Source organism: Pleurodeles waltl, chromosome 11 (assembly GCF_031143425.1).
Source record: "Pleurodeles waltl isolate 20211129_DDA chromosome 11, aPleWal1.hap1.20221129, whole genome shotgun sequence".
NCBI lineage: Eukaryota > Metazoa > Chordata > Amphibia > Caudata > Salamandridae > Pleurodeles > Pleurodeles waltl.
In genome coordinates, this window is record NC_090450.1 from 818,014,493 (window position 1) to 818,036,686 (window position 22,194).

Sequence of the window (22,194 nt, forward strand, 5' to 3'; positions counted from 1 at the left end):
AGAACTTTGAATTGGTAGGGTTGTCCACTAGCCCCTAAGAACAGGTAGTGGTGGTGTGTCAGGTAGATGGGGATGTGGAAGGTGGAGGGCTGCCATGATGTAATCCCCACTGCAGAGCAGAGGAATGACATCCTGCAAGGTGGTCATTTTGAAGTGGTTGACCAAGATATACCAGTTAGGAAACCTTTGAACTATAGGTGGCTGCATAGATCCATCCTTTATGGGGCTTAGGAGGTACAGGGATTAGACCTCTTGGCTCCACTGGTGTGAGGTACAGGCTTAGCTGCATCTTTAATGAGAAGAGCTTGTACTTCCTCCTGCAACAGTGTCATATGGCCTTGAAGCACTGCATGGCAATGAGTGGTATGTTTGGTGGTGTTGTGTGGAACACTAAGGAGTACCCCTGCAATACTATCCCAAGAAGATCAGTGTATAGTTTTTAATTACCACCACAGAAGTAATAACTGAAGTTTTTCTTAGACAGGTGTTACGTGACAGGGAGAAAGAGGTGCAAGTCACTTCCTTGAGGTACAGGCAATTGTAATGGTGCCACCGCTATCATTACCAAGTAGCCAACTCTTCCAAAGTCTTTGGATGCCTGGTTTTCTTGGGAAAAAGCTGTTGCTGATGGCATCGGAACAGGGTTGATGACTTTGGGCCCTTGCTCCTCCCCGTAACTGTTGTGTATGCAAGATAGCTTAGGGCATTGGCATCTGCAGGGTCCCATGCCTTTGGGTGTTTTGGTGGTCTTTTTGTTTTTTTTTCTATCATATTGTCGACTTGGGGGCCAACAATCTCTCCATGAAGAAAGACATTAAAGATAGTTGTTTAACGTCTGGTTTGAACTGGGGCACCCTAAGCATGGCCGTGGAGAATGATGTCTCCTGTGATGCAAGATCAGCTGGTTAAAGGGTGCAGTGAATATTTAGGATGGAACTCCTCTTGAGTTCTTCCACATCTTGTGATATGGCTACGGGAGATGATTTAGCAACTGTTTCAGCTCCTCCCATTAATCTTTGCATGGGTAAATACTGGACACACCTTTTAGCCTTGGCGTGTCTCCACCAAACAATCCTCCTACACTTCTTAAACATGAAGCTTGATTTTATGCCCTGTATATGGCAACAAACCCTGCCACTGAGCGGACCCACGCTCCACAATAGGACCTTTCACCTGCTACAGCACACCGACCAGAACTACCCTGAACACACTATGTCCGCCAACTGAACAAAAACACCAACTTGCATGCGCCTTTCTCAACATACACCCATTATGGAAACATACCACCGAGATATGGGACCTCATCTCCACCCTTACACCTGACGTCCTCTTCCTCACTGAGATCTGGCTCAACATCACTTCTGCCCACATCACCACCACAATCCCAAAGGATACAAGATCACCCACTGCAACCACATCAACAAGCCTGGTGGAGCGACTGCTATCATACACAAGGAATCCATCCAATGTGCCACTACAAATGACAACATCACCTCAGTCATGGAACACCTCAACTTCTGACTCCAAACAGACAGAGAAACCAACATCGGGGTGCACCCTCATCTACCATCTTCCAGGACCACGTCCAGCCTTCTGCAACATCCTTCCTGACTCCATCGCCCCCTCACCAGACTCCAACAACTACATTTTCCTTAGCGACCTCAACTTCTATCTCAATAACCACAATGACATCAATGATACAAACCTCCTCACTGTAGCTCACACACTAGACCCCACCTTCACCTCCAGCGACCACATCAGATACAGCAACACAACGGGACTTACCCGGACCGACCACTCTATCGTCCCCTTCAACATCAGCGGCTCACAGACTTTTGCCCAATTCTTCCAAATGCCCCCCACGGCAGCTAGAGCACAGTCTCAAAGGACAAATGGATCAATGACCTCAACATCAACCACCTAGACCAGAACGTCGAAGTTCAACAACTGGATCATCAACCTCACCGAAAGAGTCGCTCTCATAAGCAATAACACCTACAGAAAGTCCACCAACCAGGCTAGCTGATACACTGATGACCTCAGAAGGGCTAAAGCTAAATTACAGGATAAACAACTGGAAAGAAGATGCCGTACCAGCAAGGACACGACCAACAAGACTGTCTTCAAGACAGCCCTCAACCTCTACCACAGACAGTAGTAAGAATTAAAGAAAAAGGCCTTAACCTCACGCATCAAATTAAGCTTCAATAACAGAGCACAACTCTTAAATATCAAAGAATTCTCCAGTCCCTCAACTGCAAAAAGCAACTTTACCCCTCGTAGGAACTCTTTGACAACCTTGCAAACTTCTTCCACAACAAGACTGCCAACATCTACAGAAACTTAAACCCCAGCCAAAGGCCACCATCTTCTTCTAGCAAGACAGCGATGCAGCTACCACCACGGACATCTGACTGGCCGAATGGACCCAGCTCATCCCACAGGACACAGCCTCCATCATGAACTCAGTCCAGTCAGGGGCCTTACCAACCCATGCCCTCACCACATCTTTTACCTAGGTGAAGCCAGAATCAGCCACATACCACTTTGTTCAACACCAATATTGCCAGGGCCACCTATCCCGAGGACTGGAAACAAGTAGAAGTCAACACCCAACTGAAAAAAACATTGAAAGATCCCAGGGAACTCAACAACTACCGACCTATCTCTCTCCTGCCGTTCCCGGCCAAAGTATTAGTAAAAGACTTAAGCCCACAACTCTCCTCACATCTGGAATGTAACCTCCTACTCAAATCCTCCCATCTATATTCCGCTATAACCACAGCACCAAGACACCCCTCATCATGGCTACAGACAACATCTGAGCCCTACCTGACTTGGGAAGGGACTGCAGCTCTGATCCTCCTAGACCTCTCGACAGCCTTTGATATTATCTCCCACCATACACTCATTGTAGGAAGTTGGCTCTGTATGTGCTATTTCAAAGTAAGGAATAGCATGCACAGAGTCCAAGGGTTCCCCTTAGAGGTAAAATAGTGGTAAAAATAGATAATACTAATGCTCTATTTTGTGGTAGTGTGGTCGAGCAGTAGGCTTATCCAAGGAGTAGTGTTAAGCATTTGTTGTACATACACAAGACAATAAATGAGGTACACACACTCAGAGACAAATCCAGCCAATAGGTTTTTATATAGAAAAATATCTTTTCTTAGTTTATTTTAAGAACCACAGGTTCAAATTCTACATGTAATATCTCATTCGAAAGGTATTGCAGGTAAGTACTTTAGGAACTTCAAATCATCGAAATTGCATGTATACTTTTCAAGTTATTGACAAATAGCTGTTTTAAAAGTGGACACAGTGCAATTTTCACAGTTCCTGGGGGAGGTAAGTTTTTGTTAGTTTTACCAGGTAAGTAGGACACTTACAGGGTTCAGTTCTTGGTCCAAGGTAGCCCACCGTTGGGGGTTCAGAGCAACCCCAAAGTCACCACACCAGCAGCTCAGGGCCGGTCAGGTGCAGAGTTCAAAGTGGTGCCCAAAACACATAGGCTAGAATGGAGAGAAGGGGGTGCCCCGGTTCCGGTCTGCTTGCAGGTAAGTACCCGCGTCTTCGGAGGGCAGACCAGGGGGGTTTTGTAGGGCACCGGGGGGGACACAAGTCCACACAGAAATTTCACCCTCAGCAGCGCGGGGGCGGCCGGGTGCAGTGTAGAAACAAGCGTCGGGTTTTCAATGTTAGTCTATGAGAGATCTCGGGATCTCTTCAGCGCTGCAGGCAGGCAAGGGGGGGATTCCTCGGGGAAACCTCCACTTGGGCGAGGGAGAGGGACTCCTGGGGGTCACTCCTCCAGTGAAAGTCCGGTCCTTCAGGTCCTGGGGGCTGCGGGTGCAGGGTCTCTCCCAGGCGTCGGGACTTTAGGTTCAAAGAGTCGTGGTCAGGGGAAGCCTCGGGATTCCTTCTGCAGGCGGCGCTGTGGGGGCTCAGGGGGGACAGGTTTTGGTACTCACAGTATCAGAGTAGTCCTGGGGTCCCGCCTGAGGTGTCGGATCTCCACCAGCCGAGTCGGGGTCGCCGGGTGCAGTGTTGCAAGTCTCACGCTTCTTGCGGGGAGCTTGCAGGGTTCTTTAAAGCTGCTGGAAACAAAGTTGCAGCTTTTCTTGGAGCAGGTCCGCTGTCCTCGGGAGTTTCTTGTCTTTTCGAAGCAGGGGCAGTCCTCAGAGGATGTCGAGGTCGCTGGTCCCTTTGGAAGGCGTCGCTGGAGCAGGATCTTTGGAAGGCAGGAGACAGGCCGGTGAGTTTCTGGAGCCAAGGCAGTTGTCGTCTTCTGGTCTTCCGCTGCAGGGGTTTTCAGCTGGGCAGTCCTTCTTCTTGTAGTTGCAGGAATCTAATTTTCTAGGGTTCAGGGTAGCCCTTAAATACTAAATTTAAGGGCGTGTTTAGGTCTGGGGGGTTAGTAGCCAATGGCTACTAGCCCTGAGGGTGGGTACACCCTCTTTGTGCCTCTTCCCAAGGGGAGGGGGTCACAATCCTAACCCTATTGGGGGAATCCTCCATCTGCAAGATGGAGGATTTCTAAAAGTTAGAGTCACTTCAGCTCAGGACACCTTAGGGGCTGTCCTGACTGGCCAGTGACTCCTCCTTGTTGCTTTCTTTGTTCCCTCCAGCCTTGCCGCCAAAAGTGGGGGCCGTGGCCGGAGGGGGCGGGCAACTCCACTAAGCTGGAGTGCCCTGCTGGGCTGTGACAAAGGGGTGAGCCTTTGAGGCTCACCGCCAGGTGTTACAGCTCCTGCCTGGGGGAGGTGTTAGCATCTCCACCCAGTGCAGGCTTTGTTACTGGCCTCAGAGTGACAAAGGCACTCTCCCCATGGGGCCAGCAACATGTCTCTGGTGTGGCAGGCTGCTGGAACTAGTCAGCCTACACAGACAGTCGGTTAAGTTTCAGGGGGCACCTCTAAGGTGCCCTCTGTGGTGTATTTTACAATAAAATGTACACTGGCATCAGTGTGCATTTATTGTGCTGAGAAGTTTGATACCAAACTTCCCAGTTTTCAGTGTAGCCATTATGGTGCTGTGGAGTTCGTGTAAAACAGACTCCCAGACCATATACTCTTATGGCTACCCTGCACTTACAATGTCTAAGGTTTTGCTTAGACACTGTAGGGGCACAGTGCTCATGCACTGGTACCCTCGCCTATGGTATAGTGCACCCTGCCTTAGGGCTGTAAGGCCTGCTAGAGGGGTGTCTTACCTATACTGCATAGGCAGTGAGAGGCTGGCATGGCACCCTGAGGGGAGTGCCATGTCGACTTACTCATTTTGTTCTCACTAGCACACACAGGCTTGTAAGCAGTGTGTCTGTGCTGAGTGAGGGGTCTCTAGGGTGGCATAAGACATGCTGCAGCCCTTAGAGACCTTCCTTGGCATCAGGGCCCTTGGTACTAGAAGTACCAGTTACAAGGGACTTATCTGAATGCCAGGGTGTGCCAATTGTGGATACAATGGTACATTTTAGGTGAAGGAACACTGGTGCTGGGGCCTGGTTAGCAGGGTCCCAGCACACTTCTCAGTCAAGTCAGCATCAGTATCAGGCAAAAAGTGGGGGGTAACTGCAACAGGGAGCCATTTCTTTACACAAGCCCCCCCCAGCCCACAGGCCAGGAGACTCAGCCCAAGCTGGGAGAGTCTTCCTAGTCTGTCAGGCGAGGAAGAGTAGGAGAAATAGGCTGGTTAGTTGCAGGGCCTACTCTGCCTTACATCCTTCTGTTCAGGTCATTCCCTTTGGGGAACTGACCCACTTCCACAGTGATAGGACCTAGTCTGAATTGCCTCTTGTCTGCTTCTTCAATGTCTCCACCCATTCTTTTTATTTTGGGTTTAGAGGTATCCACCTCTGCTAATCTTATCTTAGCCAGGGTCATCCCTAGCTTACCCAAAGAGGTTACCCAGAGCTGGAGTAACCCCACCATGACCAACAGGGTCAGGGGGCCTAACTTGCTATTTGGCATGGGGTCTGACCACCATGCCAAGGATAGTGCAGCCACAAAGGCTAACACCCAGCAGAGGCCACTGACAGCTGTCAGTGCCCAGAACCACACCTTTAGCTCTTCACCTAAAAGGGAAGGGGCTAAGTTACAGGCTTCTTTGGGTTCAGGTTGCCTGTCTGCTGTATTGGAGTGGGGGGTTACCACATCTTGTAGTAAACACCCTTCTTCCACTCTTTCTTCTGTTAGCTGAGGAGCCACCCACTCAGGCTTAACAGTTGCCTGACTAGCCAGGACTTCTTGTGGGTCAGGTTGGACTTTATCAGAGCCATTTTTGGAGTTCTCCCCTACTGGAGCAGAATCTCCTTGGCTTACTGTAACCTTGGCTAAAGGTTGTCCACCCTTCCTACTCTGTTTTCTTTTCTTCTTCTTCTGGGGCCTGCTTGCATTTACTGCAGAGGCAGGACTTCCAGAATCCTTGGGAGAGGACTGGCACTGAACCAGTTTCTCTCTTGGGCTCTGACTAACCTCTGGGTAGTCATTTCCAAGGAGACAATCAAGGGGGAGGTCTGTACTGACTACTACCCTTCTCCAGCTAAGAGTGCCACCCACTTCTATGGGCACTAAAGCCACAGGCCTCTTAGTGACCCTGTCTAGGCTAACTCTTACCCTGGCAGTCTCACCTGGGATGTACTGGTTTGAGAGCACCAGCCTGTCATGCACAATAGTGTGACTGGCACAAGTGTCTCTCAGGGCAGTGGTTGGGATTCCATTCACCAGTAGGTGGTGGAAGTGTCTACTTCCCTCTGGAATCTCCAACTCACCTGTTGGGCCCTGTTTCCAGTTGAAGGCTATGAAGACCTCCTCATCTGAGGAGTCATCTCCCATGGCTACACTGGTTACCCCTGGAATCTTGTTCTGGGGTTTGTTTTTGGGACAAGAAGTGTCCTTGGTGTGGTGCCCAGACTGTTTACAGTTGTGGCACCATGCCTTAGTGGCATCCCAGTTCTTACCCTGGTACCCACCTTTGTTTTGGGTTGTGTCTTGGGGCCCACCCACCTGTTCTGGTTTTTGGGGGCCTACAGAGGACTCTTTTTCTTTGTTTCTAGTGTCACCCACTTTCTCCTGGGGAGTTTTTGTAACCCCTTTCTTTTGGTCACCCCCAGTGGAAGTTTTGGTTACCCTAGTCTTGACCCAGTGGTCTGCCTTCTTTCCCAATTCTTGGGGAGAAATTGGACCTAGGTCTACCAGATACTGATGCAACTTTTCATTGAAGCAGTTACTTAGAATGTGTTCTTTCATAAACAAATTATAAAGCCCAACATAGTCACACACTTCATTTCCAGTCAACCAACCATCTAGTGTTTTTACTGAGTAGTCTACAAAATCAACCCAGGTCTGGCTCGAGGATTTTTGAGCCCCCCTGAATCTAATTCTATACTCCTCAGTGGAGAATCCAAAGCCCTCAATCAGGGTACCCTTCATGAGGTCATAAGATTCTGCATCTTTTCCAGAGAGTGTGAGGAGTCTATCCCTACACTTTCCAGTGAACATTTCCCAAAGGAGAGCACCCCAGTGAGATCTGTTTACTTTTCTGGTTACACAAGCCCTCTCAAAAGCTGTGAACCATTTGGTGATGTCATCACCATCTTCATATTTTGTTACAATCCCTTTGGGGATTTTTAGGATGTCAGGAGAATCTCTGACCCTATTTAAGTTGCTGCCACCATCGATGGGACCTAGGCCCATCTCTTTTCTTTCCCTTTCTATGGCTAGGAGCTGCTTTTCCAAAGCCAATCTTTTGACCATCCTGGCTAACAGGGGGTCATCTTCACTGGAGTTATCCTCAGTGATTTCAGAGGTGTTGGTCTCTCCTGTGAGGGAACCAGCATCTCTGACTATTATTTTTGGAGTCAGGGTTTGAGGGACCCTGTTCTCCCTAGATAGGACTGGTAGGGGGGAATTTTCCTCCAAGTCACTATCCTCTTCCTCTGAGTTGCTACCCTCAGAGGGGTTGGCCTTTTCAAACTCTGCCAAAAGCTCCTGGAGCTGTATTTTGGTAGGTTTGGGGCCCATTGTTATTTTCTTTATTTTACAGAGTGACCTTAGCTCCCTCATCTTAAGATGGAGGTAAGGTGTGGTGTCGAGTTCCACCACAGTCACATCTGTGCTAGACATTTTGCTTCTAAAAGTTGGAATACTTTTTAAGAATCTACAACTGGTTCTAGAATCTAATTCAAACTTTTACAAACTTTTAAACTCTAAAAGAAATGCTAAACAGGATCTAACACAAGGCCCTAGCAGGTCTTTTAAGAATTTAGAAAACTTTTCAAATTGCAAAAATCAATTTCTAATGACAATTTTGGAATTTGTCGTGTGATCAGGTATTGGCTGAGTAGTCCAGCAAATGCAAAGTCTTGTACCCCACCGCTGATCCACCAATGTAGGAAGTTGGCTCTGTATGTGCTATTTCAAAGTAAGGAATAGCATGCACAGAGTCCAAGGGTTCCCCTTAGAGGTAAAATAGTGGTAAAAATAGATAATACTAATGCTCTATTTTGTGGTAGTGTGGTCGAGCAGTAGGCTTATCCAAGGAGTAGTGTTAAGCATTTGTTGTACATACACAAGACAATAAATGAGGTACACACACTCAGAGACAAATCCAGCCAATAGGTTTTTATATAGAAAAATATATTTTCTTAGTTTATTTTAAGAACCACAGGTTCAAATTCTACATGTAATATCTCATTCGAAAGGTATTGCAGGTAAGTACTTTAGGAACTTCAAATCATCGAAATTGCATGTATACTTTTCAAGTTATTGACAAATAGCTGTTTTAAAAGTGGACACTTAGTGCAATTTTCACAGTTCCTGGGGGAGGTAAGTTTTTGTTAGTTTTACCAGGTAAGTAGGACACTTACAGGGTTCAGTTCTTGGTCCAAGGTAGCCCACCGTTGGGGGTTCAGAGCAACCCCAAAGTCACCACACCAGCAGCTCAGGGCCGGTCAGGTGCAGAGTTCAAAGTGGTGCCCAAAACACATAGGCTAGAATGGAGAGAAGGGGGTGCCCCGGTTCCGGTCTGCTTGCAGGTAAGTACCCGCGTCTTCGGAGGGCAGACCAGGGGGGTTTTGTAGGGCACCGGGGGGGACACAAGTCCACACAGAAATTTCACCCTCAGCAGCGCGGGGGCGGCCGGGTGCAGTGTAGAAACAAGCGTCGGGTTTTCAATGTTAGTCTATGAGAGATCTCGGGATCTCTTCAGCGCTGCAGGCAGGCAAGGGGGGGATTCCTCGGGGAAACCTCCACTTGGGCGAGGGACTCCTGGGGGTCACTCCTCCAGTGAAAGTCCGGTCCTTCAGGTCCTGGGGGCTGCGGGTGCAGGGTCTCTCCCAGGCGTCGGGACTTTAGGTTCAAAGAGTCGTGGTCAGGGGAAGCCTCGGGATTCCCTCTGCAGGCGGCGCTGTGGGGGCTCAGGGGGGACAGGTTTTGGTACTCACAGTATCAGAGTAGTCCTGGGGTCCCGCCTGAGGTGTCGGATCTCCACCAGCCGAGTCGGGGTCGCCGGGTGCAGTGTTGCAAGTCTCACGCTTCTTGCGGGGAGCTTGCAGGGTTCTTTAAAGCTGCTGGAAACAAAGTTGCAGCTTTTCTTGGAGCAGGTCCGCTGTCCTCGGGAGTTTCTTGTCTTTTCAAAGCAGGGGCAGTCCTCAGAGGATGTCGAGGTCGCTGGTCCCTTTGGAAGGCGTCGCTGGAGCAGGATCTTTGGAAGGCAGGAGACAGGCCGGTGAGTTTCTGGAGCCAAGGCAGTTGTCGTCTTCTGGTCTTCCGCTGCAGGGGTTTTCAGCTGGGCAGTCCTTCTTCTTGTAGTTGCAGGAATCTAATTTTCTAGGGTTCAGGGTAGCCCTTAAATACTAAATTTAAGGGCGTGTTTAGGTCTGGGGGGTTAGTAGCCAATGGCTACTAGCCCTGAGGGTGGGTACACCCTCTTTGTGCCTCTTCCCAAGGGGAGGGGGTCACAATCCTAACCCTATTGGGGGAATCCTCCATCTGCAAGATGGAGGATTTCTAAAAGTTAGAGTCACTTCAGCTCAGGACACCTTAGGGGCTGTCCTGACTGGCCAGTGACTCCTCCTTGTTGCTTTCTTTGTTCCCTCCAGCCTTGCCGCCAAAAGTGGGGGCCGTGGCCGGAGGGGGCGGGCAACTCCACTAAGCTGGAGTGCCCTGCTGGGCTGTGACAAAGGGGTGAGCCTTTGAGGCTCACCGCCAGGTGTTACAGCTCCTGCCTGGGGGAGGTGTTAGCATCTCCACCCAGTGCAGGCTTTGTTACTGGCCTCAGAGTGACAAAGGCACTCTCCCCATGGGGCCAGCAACATGTCTCTGGTGTGGCAGGCTGCTGGAACTAGTCAGCCTACACAGACAGTCGGTTAAGTTTCAGGGGGCACCTCTAAGGTGCCCTCTGTGGTGTATTTTACAATAAAATGTACACTGGCATCAGTGTGCATTTATTGTGCTGAGAAGTTTGATACCAAACTTCCCAGTTTTCAGTGTAGCCATTATGGTGCTGTGGAGTTCGTGTAAAACAGACTCCAAGACCATATACTCTTATGGCTACCCTGCACTTACAATGTCTAAGGTTTTGCTTAGACACTGTAGGGGCACAGTGCTCATGCACTGGTACCCTCGCCTATGGTATAGTGCACCCTGCCTTAGGGCTGTAAGGCCTGCTAGAGGGGTGTCTTACCTATACTGCATAGGCAGTGAGAGGCTGGCATGGCACCCTGAGGGGAGTGCCATGTCGACTTACTCATTTTGTTCTCACTAGCACACACAGGCTTGTAAGCAGTGTGTCTGTGCTGAGTGAGGGGTCTCTAGGGTGGCATAAGACATGCTGCAGCCCTTAGAGACCTTCCTTGGCATCAGGGCCCTTGGTACTAGAAGTACCAGTTACAAGGGACTTATCTGAATGCCAGGGTGTGCCAATTGTGGATACAATGGTACATTTTAGGTGAAGGAACACTGGTGCTGGGGCCTGGTTAGCAGGGTCCCAGCACACTTCTCAGTCAAGTCAGCATCAGTATCAGGCAAAAAGTGGGGGGTAACTGCAACAGGGAGCCATTTCTTTACACTCATCACAAGGCTCCATAACATAGGCATCCAAGGTTCCGTTCTCAGATGGATCATCTCTTTCCTCACTAGAAGAAGGCAAAAAGTTTGCCTTCAACTCTGAAATGAACGAAATCATCTGTGGAGACCCAAAGGATCCTCGCTCAGCCCCACCCTCTTCAACACTACTATTACACCTCTAGCCAGCATCATCAAGCCTCACCGACTCAACATCACATCCCACACTGACAGCACTCAACTCACCCTCTCCAAAGACACCAACACCAATTTCCATAAATGGATGAGACATCATCAACTGGAAGAAGCACAACTGTCTGAATTTCAACACAGATACGACAGAGGTAGCGATCTTCACAAACAAAAGCTCACTATGGGATGCATCCTGGTGGCCCTAAAAACTAGGACCTACTCCTACCCCTGACCAAGCTAGGAACATAGTTATTATTCTGGACAACACGCTAACCATGATGAAACAGGTCAACTCCGTCACCTCCTCCCTTTTCTTCACCCTCTGCATCTTTTGTGAGCTATTCAAATGGCTACTCCAAAACTCAAGACGCACCCTCACCCAGGCCCTCATCTCCAGCTGACTGGACTACGGCAACCCTCTCTATGCGGGAATCGCAGCTCACCTCCTCCGATGACTACAGACCATACAGGATGCTGCAGCCAGACTCGTCCTCGATCTCCCTAGATTAACCCACATCACCCCCTACCTCAGGGAACTCCACTGGCTCCTTGTACAGAAAAGATACCACAGGCTCCTGACCCACGCATACAAGGCCCTACACAACTGTGTACCTGCCTATATGAACCACCGCCTAAATTATAAGCCCACAGAATACCTCCACTCTCCTTTCTCAAACCCTCACCTCACCCCCGCATCAGACGTAACTGATGAGGAGGTCGCTTCTTCTTCTACCTAACAGCAAAGGCATGGAATGAGCTACCCTTTCATCTCCGGACCTTGCCATCTCTTCCAAAATTCCAAAAGTCACTGAAGACCTGGCTATGCAGCTAATCAACTGGACCCTGCCAGCGCCTGGATACCCTCACGGGTGACAAGAAGCTCTCTACAAATCCCGTGACTGATTGGTTAGTTTAACTTAAATGTATTGCTGATGTTTAAAGAGTGATTTAAAGTAAGGAAAGCATAAGACCCACTTCTGTGTTTTAATAAAATTTTGAATTTTGTTTACATAGCGAATTGCAACTATAGTTCAGACCCATACAAATCAAGAACATGTCTGCCATGTCCCTATCTCAACACTTCATGTATGTGACCTCCTCACATATAAATCCTGGTAGTCAAAGATATTAGCCTTAAGAGCCCAAAATGTGAGAAAAATAAGGTTTTCTTAAAAGAGGAACTATGTATTTAGTACTCACATATGATTAACTTACAGTGTTAACTTTACACAAACACAAAACGAATACAAAGTCAAAGTTATGAAAAGCATGAAAAGATCATATTGTGCCTTACCTTGTGAAGCAGTAAATAAACTATCAGGAACTAAAAGTTAAAAATAGTGGGAAAGCACATCAAGGACATGGAAACAGCACCTGCAAAGCACTGGTGCACTAAACCATGGACCTCTTTAAGCAGTGAGAAAGCTCAAGGGATGGGACTCTATAAGCCAGGCTTCTCTCCAATGAGTAGCTTAATGGCTACCTGTAAGAAGCACTCCTGTGTGCAGCTTAGCCTACTAAATCAGGAGCTTTTGCATGATAGAATTAATAAATGTATTACAAAATTGAAAGACGCATTCTGGAAGAAAGCATATCCTCATGAATTGATATTTTGAAAAAAACGGATTTCCAAAATACATTTTAAGCTGATATTTGAGTGATAAACTATGTAGTGTTGGGGAGACTTATTACAAATATTACCTTGGTTTCAGGGGCATTGCAGCTGTGGCCATCAGGTATAGCTCATGTACAGGAATTCCAAACTGATAAAGCCCTTTTTACATTACTGCATGCAAATCTGCCTGTTGCACCGAGATGGCGAATACAGGCAATCCCTCATAAGTTGTCCACTTACGTAATCATGTCTGACCTGGTCACTATTTTAACACTAACAGTAGCAGCTTTGGAAGATTTTCATAAAACATAAGTACCTCCTATAACAGAAAAAGTACAATAACCCTGCTGTCTGCTGCATCCACTAAATGCAAGACACATGCCTGATAAGAATGCCCTTCAGGAAACATACCAAACATTCCACTAATGTAAAAAATAATTCCACTAATGTAAAAAAATAAACAAAGAAGCTTTCATGGAGTTACTGCTGAGTAAGCAAAGACGGTCTCACCAATGCAGCTAGTACGGGACATTAAAAGGCTTGATAAGTGTGTGCTCCATTTGGTTGATTTTTTGGTCCATCTCCGGCTCGTCTTCTGGCTTTTGTCTTCTCAGAAAGCAGATAAAAGGCTTATGCATCACCGGTTCTCAGACAAATCGATGTACAAACACAGTCCTTTATGCTGACTGAACATAGCCCATTTATTGATAACCTGTACAAAATATATGAAATTTTACAAAAGAAATTTCCTCTATGTGTTTGTCAGAAACAGTTTCAACGCCACTTTCGGAATGTAATAAAAGGAGACTGAAACAAATCATTTAAGTGAACACAGATGAACTCAGGAGGGCCTTCCATGTATACTCAGTAGCTCCTACAACACCATCTCCTGCCACACACAACTTACCACTGGCATTCTTCAACTCCTCATTTACTTATACTCCTTACTGAGTAATAAGGTAAATCTACTGATGCCTAGAGATAAAATATCTAATGCAGCTTCATGAGTGGTTCATCAGTTATCTCACTCATGGGCTCCCTGCCACCTGCCTGCAGTGTCAGCAAAATATTTATCATGTTCTGAGCACAAAGTATGACTTAGTGAACAAAGAAAGACACAGGGGTATGGTGGAAGGGGCAGAGAATCTGGGTCAATGAGCTGTCACACGGACCTATTCAGCAAAGCTTGACATGATAGACGAAAGGGTAACCAACCAGGATGATTGCACAAAGGCAGAGCAACAATACAACAGACAGGCTTTAAAAAACAAACAAAAAAACAAATGTTACATCGTTAAAAACAGACATATGGAAAAATATATTCTACACTGAGGTTGCCTCCACACAAAACTCAGAATAACATTTTCAACTTCGCTAAACACACTTTAGTTAGTTTTAGCCTGAACCCTCTGACATGAGCTCCAGAATTACTATGGATCTTCTGCTTTTCAATATTGTGAGTGTAGGAGCAGGCACATAGGAGTGTTTGTCTGCTTCAGGTGCTGCAAAGTAAGTAGGTAAACAACTAAGCCTCCTGTTCCATCAATATTTCAATGTCAGCACAGGGTCTTTTGTAATGTTTGGAGTGGGTGATTAACCCGACACAGGAGACAGTGAAGCCCTCTGCCTGCTCCTTGTTCTCTTCACTCTATATGTGGCGTAAGTGCTAGAACAAGAACACAGAAACTGTACTAGCCTCTTGTGTGTAGCTTACAGGAAGGGTCTGGTTAGCAAAAGTACTGTAGGCGGTAGCTCCTGAAGGTTGTCACATCCAACAAGGTTTTATAATATCATTAAGAACCATTTTAACTACTGCAACAAGAGGCAATTGGAAGCTACAATAAAACATTTCTTAATAGCGCTCACCTTTCAGTAAGCATTTACAACAAGAGAATGGTAAATGAATCTAAAATGAAGATTTGCCATTAAGATCAGAGGGGTTCCAACAGTACGAGGCGGTAGACATTTTACCTGCTGGCGACTTCTCCTTTCCTATCAGAAGCCAACTTTTTAAAAAACTTTGCTCATCAAAGAATAAGCGTAACCTGCGGTTACCCAAAGTATGTATAGACTAGCTCACAAAGCGTTTAGGAGGTACATCCTTGCCTCAACATTTCCGTTTAGGTTACTTGCTACTTGTGCACAGAACGATTCAAATTCAATTCAGTTCTAATTCAGTTTAGCCCAAGTGTGTTTTTACAGACATTCACTGATTCACTTGAGAGCCCAGAAAATGAAGTACCTAAATATTTTTGATGATGACCTTCCTCACAAGAAACATGAATAAGTTAACCAGGAGAGTGTGGGGCACAGGCTATACCTGCAACACCACCATCTCTGATGAACAGTATATTAACTTGGGGCTCTTGGAACATAACTGAATGCAAAAAAAAGCAGCCCAAATTACTTTCTTCTTCGGAATTCAATGAGACCATGATAAGAAACCTTTATGAAAGCTCAATGCACTTAATCATTATGACTGTGGGTCTGGGAGATGCTTGGGTCCTGGTTAAGCTGGCTAAAACTGTCTCAAACCTTCCAGGAAGAGTGAAACTAACTAGATGTCCTCTATGCAAATACAGTATCTGCCAATGGGGAAAAACCAGACCAAAAGTATAGTAATTACTGAGATTTTCGAGTGTCTTTCTTTCCTAAAAAGCTGACTTGCAGAGGATGCAGAATGAGGGTAAGGCTTCCAACATTTTAAATGCCTCTTACAGAAAAGTATGTATTTAAAGATTTCCCTAAGGTGGTTTACATTCTTTCCCAGGATTGTAGAGAGCATCCAAGACTACGATATTCTTCAGTGCATCAACAATGTCGAAATCATTATCTGACAACTTTTTTTGGAGCATCTCTGTAAAAAAGCTGCATGCACTTTCCTTAATAGGGCAATTTAAGAGAAAATTAGCTTACAACATGGCTGCTCTCTCCCTGATTGGCAAGGAAGAAATTATGCTCTAACTGTGGGAAGAAGCACATGTACTCAACCCAAAGCCTCGGTACGTATAGTTTGGTGCATACGTTTGTTCATTGGAGGTATTTTGTCTTCAGTCTTCTAGCTCCTCCTTCTTCAGAAGCAGATATTTGCATGCAAGAGAAGCATAGGGAGTTAGAAGGCAGCCAGATGTGGATACACAGGGAAAGCATGTGGTTGCAGCTGTGGAAGGGACAATCCTCACTGGACAGATGCAGAGATTGTGCACTTCCAACCTTCACGATAACCTCTTCACTTTTTTCAAGCCATGTTTTTCTCTACTAGTAGATGGAAAAACAGGCAAATTAACCCTTGTTGGCATGCCATTTGTGTTGGATGATCATGGTAATCTATTGGCAGTGTCAACTTTATCCAGCTGGCAATGAGGTATCACTAAAGAACACTTAAACCATGAAGAGCATTAAACCCAAGACACATGCACAGCAGGACTTGCGATGCAAATGAGGAGGGTTTAAGAACCTGGCCTGTTTTCACAGTATACATTTTCTCTAAGTACAGAAGTGACACTAAATCATATTTGGAAACTAGGATTCAAAATGAACAGCATCTGTAAGAGGTGGATACAATCTGGATGTGAACCAGAAGGCGAGATTGAAGAAGGAAAGTGTAGGAGTGCGGACTGGGAACCTAACAACCATCAAGTTAAGTGGAGAGCCTTGAAATGTATTTGTTCAAGCAACTCACTAAATGGTATCCATATCTACAGGGTTGGAACTGGGACCAAAGTGTAAGTCTGGAACCAGCTGACAGGGATTGATAATTAACTCGGGGTCAGAGCACCATTCTCATAATGTTATTTAAGATGTTAATATGAATGTCCTCCTGTTGCATATTATCTGACATGTGTTACAACAGGTCACAGGAAAGGAAGTTGTAGCCTTGGTGGTTATGACATCTTCTTCCTAATCTCTTATGCTTCTTGGGAAAAGAGACGCTGTACCAGCGATGGACCTGGCTGAAGCTTGAACTGTCTTAAGGTTGACTGGATCCTTTCAGCAGCTATGAGCATTTTTTTTAATTAAACCGTTTAGGGGGGCACCCAATTAACTTTTGTAACAAACTGATCATATTTAGCACTGACTTACTGAGGTTTTCTGACACTTACCTTAAAGAAAGCAGCACTAACTCGGGAAGGGCCGGTGGGTTTGAAACAAAGCCTTCCTGCTTTTGAGCACAGAATAACAGGGCTCCTCAACAGGGTGTTTAGCTTACGCATGGGCAGATCTATTACAGACAGTATGCGACCCATCAGCCATGTTGGTCTCCTCAATGGATGGTAAACTGTCGGTGCACTGTGGCTGGTGCAGGTGAAAAATGAAACCGAAAACAAAATAAAAAATAAGACAACGGTGGGGCACGGGTGGGCTGGTGGAAAGAAAGGACATGCACTGTAAAATAAAAATTAAGAGGAATCCCGGCAAACAGAAGAAAAAACAAAGGCAGCGCAAAAAGGGAACATGTCGCAGAGGCCACAAAAATGTAAAACATCTGGTTTGAGACCCACCCCCTCAGAGGACGTCATAACACTCTTACCACTCTTTCCAAAAATAGAGAGGAACAAGGAAGAGCAATATGCACTGTTTAGAGAAGCGGGAATCCTTCAGAAAAAAAGACAGACATAATCTGTGAACACTTCAGGTGAAAAATTAGCAGAAGGAACAACACAGGCGCTAAGCATGCATCTGTGAATTTCTTGCAGCAAAACGTCTTAGAACCATTTGACACGGATGACTCTACATTTCTATTCAGACCCAGGCGATCTAACACTAAACAGAACACATATTCAGATTCTGAGGTAATTGCATTCTTTAAATTTCACATTAGAAGCAGTGACTGTCAGATGTAGCACAGGATTTCCCCAGACAAGTTATCAGGAGAGTTGAAATGCTGAAACCACCGTTGTGGCCAGTACAGAAGCTAGTAAGTTTTCCTGAACCTTGCAAAGAACTAGATGCTCTTCAATGGAGATTAGCTGAAATGGTATCAGTTAGCTGAAGCAATTTCGAAGGAAGCGGCTAGTGATCTTAAGGAAGAAGTGGTCTCAATGCCAATACTTAAGAACATGAAGGCAGAACTACTTAGTATCAGTTACAGGGACCCCAGCAACAGACTTGGCAATCCATACAGCGCTTAAAGGATTAGAAAGTGAAAATGGGAGAGGGAAACACAATGACAAACCCTGCCAGAAGCACATGTTCTTATCTACAGCAGTTAAATGAATAAAAGTAATTGGGTTATTGGGAATATAAAAGACATGGACGGTGAAGGAACAGAGTAAGTGATGGACGTGTGTATTTCTTGGCCGCTCACTAAAAGTGCGGGGTACAGTTACATCAGTGTGAAGGGAAGAGACAGACACTACAATTTCAAAAGCAGCACTCAGCAGGGCATTTCCTACGAGAGTTCACTGGAATACAGGGTCCAAAAGTGGAGTTCCCAAATGACTGTAGTGCGGAGCACAGTAACCAGTACAGGGGATACAGTGAACAGAGAAGTATCTAAAATAAAACACAGACCCAGCCAGCCCAGTGTCTGGTAAAAATGCTCCAAACAGTGTTCCCAAGACACTAGATCCCATGCAGCAGAAAATACAAAAATTTGTTTTCAAGAGATTACAATACCGGCCAGAGGATGTGAAGGCATGTCTCACGGGGAACTGTAAAAGACACATTGTTTAAGAGAGGGTCCCAGGGAATCTTGTGCCATTCACGGTATACGAGAAGCAAGTACCGAAGAAATATGGCAGATGCAGTATAAAAGGTAAACTCACACATCAGGATGGGTTTATAATGGAACTGCCTTGACAGGCACATAAATTAGCATGCGCTGCCATAAAAATATAGGTCAAAACCGTGTGTCCAAGGGTTGTCAATGCCATGTAAAATGCATGCACAAGGTTCAAGTGAATACGTTATAAGAAACAAGTCTGTTAGACCAGGTTTAAAAACAAAGAGCTCCCAAAGTACCACAATTACTGAGGCGAAGAAAGATGTTTTAGTACTAAACCTCTTATGGGCACAGTAAATAACATGATCCACTCAGAGGCCAGGGAGAAGGCTCAATAGGGTGGTCTACACTGAAAACCAAGTACTTCCTGCAGCTATTGAACATAGAGCTTTAGTGCAGCAGCATCAACTTCCAGCACCTTAGCATGAGTAGACATGTAGGTACTGTGTGTAACAGCCCAAATGTTTCCGTGCGTTAGTCATCCCACTGTACAACTCATCCACTGGGTTTGTGCTCAAAAAGCGGTGCTCTTCCTACTCCTGCAGCTTCTCCTGGCCAGTCTTGAGAACAGGATTTAGTACCCCTTCCCAGACAGTGACAACAGCCACGCTGCTTTCCTACGCCTCTGCTTTGCCATGCACAGGGGATATTAGTTTTCTTCCACCAGATTAGTATTTTTATAGCTCCAATGTGCGAACAAACTTTCATCCAACAACTTTCTTGTGCCAGCAGAGGGAGATAATCCTAATGGGACTTGATCCGCAGTGTTCTCCAGCCAGGAACATCTTAGCACAGGGATGAAGAAAGTATAGACAGAAAACTAGTACCCAGCATGACAATTCAACCTCCAAAAACATCTGGAAAACTGCCATGTCCAGAGAGCAACCATGACAAAACTGGAATGAGGTCTGCATATGCTGCGACACCAGCTGTGGAATGAGGAAAGAACTGGCAGAGAACAGACATCTGTTATAGGATTTTAAGACCTGAAGGACAAAGTAAATCATCACTGTGGGGGCTAGGCTGCCCTCTGGCTTGACCACCGGGCTGGACAAGGGCCACACTGTAGTTTGGATGTCAAACGGAATGTGTTCATAGTTGCTACCCCTTCACCTGGAATGTGATTTGCATAAAACCTCTCCTATACGTTCGGTCAGGTCAAAACCAGCTTTGGTAACGTTCTCCATTTATACTTCAAGGTCTGCATTGTTCTCAGGAGCTTTTCAGCATCTTGAATGACAGGTCTAATATTGCCTGCTTCATCTCGAATGTGGCAAACAGCACTGCCACTTTGGCGATCCATATGAGGTTTCACTGTGCACTGTGAAGACAGCTGGATGCCAACAGAATGTCAATTAACACAGAACTTTTTACATGTGTACAACTCCTGCAGATTGCCAACATGATGCTGCAAATCCATCTCTACAAAAGACAAAATTAAACAAATAATTTGCATAGATTATGGAACATAACAACACTATGCGCTTCTGGTGATGCCTTTGTGTCAACTCCAAAACTTGCATGATGTGTGACCTTGGTGAACAAGTGTACTTCAGCCCTTTGGTATATCAACCCACCTTCTCCCAGACATCCCAGAGCATGGAACCTGGCCACTGCACACTTGCTACTGGTGTGTGACCCTGCAGCATTCTCAACTTCTTCCCCCTCTGAAGGGTCCATATTTGACTGTTAGCAAAATTTTTCTGAATGGCAGACGCTTTCCCTTAGACTGACACTCTGCTTAAACAGCATTTTCTCTTGTAACTCTGAATGACGTAAGCTTTGCTCTCACTTCCAGAAAAATTAGCCTAGTGCTCCGAGTGCCAGAGAGAGGTGCTCGATATAGTTACAAATATGTGTCTTCACTCTCTCTGGAACACAAGCTCTCATTAGACTGATGCTTCTGATTAATGATGTCCTTGGCGGTAAGTTGTCGGGGGGGATCATTACAGGGTACACCTTTGGGGTTCAAATGCAATGCTTCTTTTTCCAGGCCCTCCAAGGAGGCTCGAGTCTGCGCCCCATTGTTCTCCTTCACTGTGCCATTAGCTGGGGCACTCTTCCCTTTGCTGTGTTTTTTCTCCAATTTTCGCCGCTCTTTCTCTGCTCTCTCTTTCTCTCTCCGCTCTTTAGCCATCTGCTTTTCATGTGCCTTCTCTGCCTCCTTCTGTTCCTTGGTCCTTTTCCCAGATGTAGGACTGCTGGCAGCGGGAGGTAGTAGAATTGAAGGGGAAGGTGCAAGCATTGCTTGGGAGGAAGGCTCTGCTTTACTGATGTCTTTGGCGCCATGCATTCTGCGAGAAGTACATGGCTCCTCTCCATGCTCCTCCTTCCATTTCTTTAGCTGAATGAGATGCTCACGCTCAATGTCACGTTCCGTTATATTTAACTCTATGATCTAAAGAAGAGAAGAGAGAACATAATCAGTGATGTCATTTGGGTCAAAGACACATAAGCTATTTATTAAGGTTTTGCAAGCACAGTGCCAAAGTACGAAGCCACTGTTATACAAGTTTATTATTGCCAGTTACATCCCAGTCCTTTTCTGTTTGCTACCCTGTTACTGGTTTCTCTCACTGCCAAAACAATTCTTCAAGGTTCTCTCATGTTTCTATTAAGTTGTTAAGGCAGAAAGATTACAAAAAGGTTCATCTGTTTAGCCTCCTCCCTTCTCTTTCCAACAGCTAGTTTTCACTGTTAGTCCCTTCCCTACATGGTGCTTTCCTTTCCTTTTTTTTTTTTTTTTTTTTAAACTTTTTATTACATTTTTGAACCGGTGCATACCAGATCTAAAAAATACATACAGAACACCACTGTACTTTGGCACCAAAAGTAGCAAAAGCGGAACAGCCGTGACCCTCCCCACCAAACCCCCCAGACATTCTGGCATATCCTCAAACAGTTCTTTAAATTGTTTCTGTTCTCCTGCGCATGAGTCCCATTCCCACCCAAATCACTTGAGGGAGCCATTATACTTTAAGAGGGACCTCAGTGTGCGGGGAGTTGGGGGGGGGGAGGGGCACCCCCCTGCCCCCAAGCGTGGGCAGGAAAACTAATTACCAGCAATTCAGAAGCCAAGACCTAGTATGCCTACATGTCAGAAGTCAACATAAACAGGCAAAAAAAACAACCCCCAACAAAAACTGCTTCCCACCTCCCATGGGCACCCGTGAGTATGAATCCCCATGCTACCACTCACCAAGAGTCGAGAGGTCTGTAGCCACCCTTCGCCCCACCCCTTCAACACAAAACTACAACTCACGGGTCTCCTCCACACGGGAAGACAACCCGTCACAGCCCTCTACACGAAGGAACTTGCATAATGTCTAGATTGAGGTCCAGCACCACCTAATGCTCCACTTAGTCCTTGCACGGGATGATGCTATCGCATTCAGCTCCTACTCCTTCGATCCACATTATTGCGTTGCCTCCACAGTCTGGGCTTCTGCTCTGAGAACCATTTCCTCACTTTCGAGTCAAGTGATAACCGCCACCAACGTTCAATTGGGTGTTTCCTGTCAGGCAGGCCTCCCCTCCAACAGTTCATTCTTTACAGATTTGGGGGGGGTCGCAGACTTCTCAATCCTCCACCAAAACAC

General features: G+C 46.2%; 1 protein-coding gene across 1 annotated transcript in view; it reads right to left on the reverse strand.

The window, feature by feature from the left end:
* Positions 1-13,546: 13,546 nt before the first annotated feature.
* TBC1D10A (TBC1 domain family member 10A) overlaps positions 13,547-22,194 on the reverse strand; it is a 249,806-nt gene continuing 241,158 nt past the window's right edge. Inside the window, exon 9 of the mRNA XM_069214621.1 lies at positions 13,547-20,993. Coding sequence (XP_069070722.1) covers positions 20,442-20,993 — 552 coding nt within the window. The 3' untranslated portion in view covers positions 13,547-20,441. The remainder of the gene's footprint in view (positions 20,994-22,194) is intronic.